The sequence below is a fragment of the Oncorhynchus clarkii genome, chromosome 4, assembly GCF_045791955.1.
Source record: "Oncorhynchus clarkii lewisi isolate Uvic-CL-2024 chromosome 4, UVic_Ocla_1.0, whole genome shotgun sequence".
NCBI lineage: Eukaryota > Metazoa > Chordata > Actinopteri > Salmoniformes > Salmonidae > Oncorhynchus > Oncorhynchus clarkii.
In genome coordinates, this window is record NC_092150.1 from 88673639 (window position 1) to 88678532 (window position 4894).

The following is a 4894-nucleotide window of genomic DNA, read 5'->3' on the forward strand; positions in this document are numbered from 1 at the left end:
CAAGAAAATATTTACCAAATAGACTAAAATAAAAAGTAATAAGAAAAACGAACACAATAAGAATAATAATAACAAGGGGTACCGAGTCAGTGTGCAGGGGTACAGGTTAATTGAGGTGGGGGTTAGGTGACTATGCATAGATAATAATCAGCAAGTAGCAGCAGTGTATCAATTTAAATTGTCCGGGGGAGATTTTATTAATTTTTCAGCAACGTTATGGCTAGGGGGTAGAAGCTGTTGAGGAGCCTCTTGGTCCTAGCAACACATCTGCCACACTGATCCTCAACACTGGAGCTCCCCAGGGGGTGTGTGCTCAGTGCTCTTCTGTACTCCCTGTTCACCCACGAGTGCGTGGCCAGCCACAACATCCATCATTAAGTTTCCAGACGACACAACAGTGGTAGGTCTGATCACCGACAACGACGAGACAGCCTATAAGGAGGAGGTCAGAGACCTGGCCAGGTGGTGCCAGAATAACAACCTATCCCTCAACGTAACCAAGACTAAGGAGATGATTGTGGACTACAGGAAAAGGAGGACAGAACACACCCTCATTCTCATCGACGGGGCTGTAGTGGAGCAGGTTGAGACCTTCAAGTTCCTTGCTGTCCACATCACCAACAAACTAGAATGATAACCCCTATCTCATGGAGCTCTCACGGGCGGCAGGGTAGCCTAGTGATTAGAGCGTTGGACTAGTAACCGGAAGGTTGCAAGTTCAAATCCCCGAGCTGACAAGGTACAAACAAATCTGTCGTTCTGCCCCTGAACAGGCAGTTAACCCACTGTTCCTAGGCCGTCATTGAAAATAAGAATTTGTTCTTAACTGACTTGCCTAGTCAAATAAAATGGAGATAGATCTGATAATAGCCGCTATCTCTTGGTGATAGGTCTGGCCCCTATCTCTTGGTGATAGGTCTGATGATATCTTATGGAGATAGATCTTATGGAGATAGGTCTGATGATAGCCCCTGTCTCATGGAGATAGGTCTGGCCCCTGTCTCATGGAGATAGGTCTGGTCCCTATCTCTTGGTGATAGGTCTGGCCCCTATCTCTTGGTGATAGGTCTGGCCCCTATCTCTTGGTGATAGGTCTGATGATAGCCCCTATCTCCGGGCGGGCGTGTGAGTGCGTGTGTGTGTGTGTGTGTGTGTGTGTGTGTGTGTGGACATGTTTAACTTCTAGTTCCCACAAGAATAATAAAGGAACAAAAATTTGACCAACTGGGGACATTTTGTTAGTCCCCACGAGGTCAAATGCTATTTCTAGGGGGTTTAGGGTTAAGGTTAGAATTAGTGTTAGGATTAGAATTACATTAAGGGTTAGGAGCTAGGGTTAGGGTTAGAATTACATTAAGGGTTGTGCAAGACTGTGTGTGTGTGTGTGTGTGTGTGTGTGTGTGTGTGTGTGTGTGTGTGTGTGTGTGTGTGTGTGCGTGCGTGCGTACGTGTGAAGCAGCTGAGCTGAGAAAGTAAAGGACAGGAGGGTGACCCTAGGGGCGCATGGAGGATGATTGAAAAATACGTACATTTTTTTAGAGACAATCAATGGATGGAGGACAGACAGGCGCTCAAATATCACCAGGGAAATTAGAGAGCTAGAGCCCAGGATAGCCCTGCCATTGACCCAAGCTAATTAATTTCACTGTAGTTATCATTTCATTTCTGGCTCAAACCTTGTGCCGAACAGTGCATTGACACTAGGACGCGGCCTCGCGTGGTGAAACATCAGAAGCCATTCACTTTCAATGAAAGGAAAGAGAGAGAAGGGGAGTGGACGGACGGGTGACCATTGAGGGATGTCAGCATGGCCTTATGAGCTGAACAAGGCGGGACGAAAGTTTTTTTCATTTTTATGTATAATAATAATAATTAAAAACAAATACAAACACAAATAAATAAGGGCAGCAAGTAGCCTCCAGGGTGGAACGTTGGGCCAGTAACTGAAAGGTTACTGGTTCAAATACCGGAGGCGACAAGGTGTAAAATCTGTCGCTGTGCCCTTGAGTAAGGCACGTAATGCTAATTGCTCCAGGGGTGCTGTACAATGGTGACCCTGACCGTGTCCCCACTCTCTGCGGGTGTCTCAGGGGGAGTTGTGATATGCAAGAAACACGTGTGTAACAGAACAAATATACCCCCCCCCCCCAAATTAAAAATTATTCGAATCCTCCACGATATCTCGACGCAAGTGACTAATCGAAGATTACCCCTTTCTGGATTGGCTGATAATGACTGTTGATACGTAGCACTACCTAGCATTCTTGCTTGCACCCACATGCTGCTTGTATAGTGTAAATGGTAAGCATCTCTATGCCCCCCCTGGATGGATGGATGACTGAGTCCCAGGGGGAATGGTGCCAAGATAGAGGAGGAAATTGGGTGTGAACTGAGCAGAGAGGGTATGGTGATAATGATAGATGTGTGTGTGTGTGTGTGTGTGTGTGTGTGTGTGTGTGTGTGTGTGTGCGCGCGGCAGGTATATGGGGTGGGGGATACGTACTCATGCGCGAGCATACACACACACAAACACATACATGCACGCAGGCACGCATACACACACACACACAAACATACACACAAACACACTGACACACACACACACAAACATACACACAAACACACTGACACACACACACACACAAACATACACACTGACACACACACACAAACACACTGACACACACACACACAAACACACTGAACACACACACACACACACACAAACACACACACACAAACACACTGAACACACACACACACACAAACATACACACTGACACACACACACAAACATACACACTGACACACTGAACACACACACACACACAGCTAGGTTACAGTATGTTATGCACCTGTATCCTGTCCTCTGGAAGTTCAGTCTTCATGGAGAGCATCTCTCTGGCGTAAACATCAGGGTAGTGGGCCTCGTTGAAAGCCTTCTCCAACTCATCCAGCTGATCTGACGTGAATATAGTCCTGATAGAAACATTATAGAGGGGACACACACACAAACAAAGTTATTTTTGGTGACAAACATTTGCATAGCATTGAATTGTTCCTTCAAGTGTCAAGTCCATAAAAACTGGTCTCCCTTGTAAAAGAGGTATTCTGATTTCAATGGGACACATTTTTTTACACATTTGTCCTTAAATATATCTATTTCATGAAGTGCTGTGTACATCAAGCACAAGGCATCACACACTTTCTACTCTGAATCAAATCTAGGCTAATAACAGTTATTAGACAACAAATCTGTCGTTCTGCCCCTGAACAGGCAGTTAACCCACCCGTCATTGAAAATAAGAATTTGTTCTTAACTTTCTTGCCTCGTTAGATAAAAGTAAAATAAGCATGACATTTAGCTTGTTTGGTTCATATGGCAGTGGGGCACAAAACAAATTGATTTAATAATTCCAAAAATGAAAATGTTGATTTAGAAGAAAGAAATTAAATTTGAATTAAGTTTCATAAATCAATAACATTATCAGGACATAATTTACACATCATTATTTGTAGGCTACTTGTAGAATATACAGCATCAGAAATATTGACACTGTTATCCAAAGAAGAAAGATACTCTGCTTTGTTTTGTTTGTTGCAATTGTATCGAAAATGTCCACCTCTTGACTAATTAGTTAATTATATTTATATATATATATACATAGGCTATATACCATCTGGTCATTATTTTCGAGGAATTCAAATCATTTAAGAAATCTATTTCAATTCATACTTGATAATTATTTGCTTATTTAGACGTTTTCGTTCAAATACATGTTGTTATAAAATTGAGGAATATTGTAGGCTATATTAATTAGAAAATGTCGCTTTCCAAATGCTTCACAAACAAGTTCTCACGGCATTTTGTTTACTTATATAAGCCTCAATGGCATACAGTCCAATTCAAAGACAGTGCGATAAATATTAGTTATATAGTTATCCTTCAGAGTTTTACCTGTGTCGTCTCTTCTTTCTGTTCTTGTTTTGGTTCATCGATGATTTGGAAAATGTCTTTTCACTGGAGGATATGTCATCTGAATCTGGAATTAAATAGCCATAGTTTATCATTAAATAAATAGCCACAGGTCTACTGCCAATACTATTACAATGTAATACTTATTAACTGTTATCGTACAGTGTAATGTGTATGTTCAAAAACAGGATAAGAGAATTTGCAATCGTTAAGACAAAAAAAAATTACATTTTCAATTGACAATTTATTGAAGATAAAAACATAAACATTCAAATTAAAATAAATAAATATATGTCAAATCAATTGCTTATTTTCTACTTAAAATATATATACTTTTAGAATGTATAGGTCTATACGCTAGCCTATAGTTTACACATTTACCAGAGCAGCTTGCGGAGTAGTGCGCATCAAGCTGTCCCATTGCCCTGGCCCCGTTGAGCGGCTGAAGGTGAACACTCTGCGCCTCCTGTAACACCTCCAGAAAGGCAGGCTGGCTGTAAAACGAATGAATTCCTCCTCCTGGACCAATAATTCCCATCCCAATCCCGACTCCCGCCGAGTCCAAAACCGATCTAGCCGCCAGAAGGTGCGCTCTGTGCGGCAAAGATTCCAATGGACGCCGCGTAACCGCGGGTGGCTCCTTATTCAAGCCCAGAATCTCCTGGATTCCGAATCCTGTGCACTTGTGCGTCGTAGTCAAACGCATTTTTTTGACGGTTGTTGCTGGACTCCGGATCCCACTAGGTTTAGAGGCGAATACTTTTTTTTCCCAGTTTATTCAAAAAAAGTCTGAAAGAACAGTCACCTTCTTTTTCCCCCGTTATGACGTCAGACTGTTCTCTCTGATGGTGTACCCTGATTGGTTCCCTGATTGGCTCCGATTTTTTTTTGTAATCCAACAGGTTCCTCGTTTCTCTC

General features: G+C 42.3%; 1 protein-coding gene across 1 annotated transcript; it reads right to left on the minus strand.

The window, feature by feature from the left end:
- Nucleotides 1-2837: 2837 nt before the first annotated feature.
- LOC139408077 (visual system homeobox 2-like) lies at nt 2838-4682 on the minus strand. The gene is made up of 3 exons (XM_071151892.1): nt 4358-4682; nt 3959-4037; nt 2838-2979 (listed from the first exon to the last, which is right to left on the minus strand). Exons 1-3 carry the CDS (start codon nt 4680-4682, stop codon nt 2838-2840), a joined length of 546 nt encoding a protein of 181 aa, XP_071007993.1.
- Nucleotides 4683-4894: the final 212 nt, after the last annotated feature.

What these genes read in the sequence shown, in the direction of transcription:
- LOC139408077 (XM_071151892.1), bottom strand. Translation starts at nt 4,682, where the DNA reads ATGCGTTTGACTACGACGCACAAGTGCACAGGATTCGGAATCCAGGAG. An exon ending in CTACTCCGCAAGCTGCTCTG is followed by an intron (nt 4,038 to 4,357) that starts GTAAATGTGTAA and finishes TTCCAGATTCAG; the next exon opens with ATGACATATCCTCCAGTGAA. An exon ending in AGAAAGAAGAGACGACACAG is followed by an intron (nt 2,980 to 3,958) that starts GTAAAACTCTGA and finishes TGTTTCTATCAG; the next exon opens with GACTATATTCACGTCAGATC.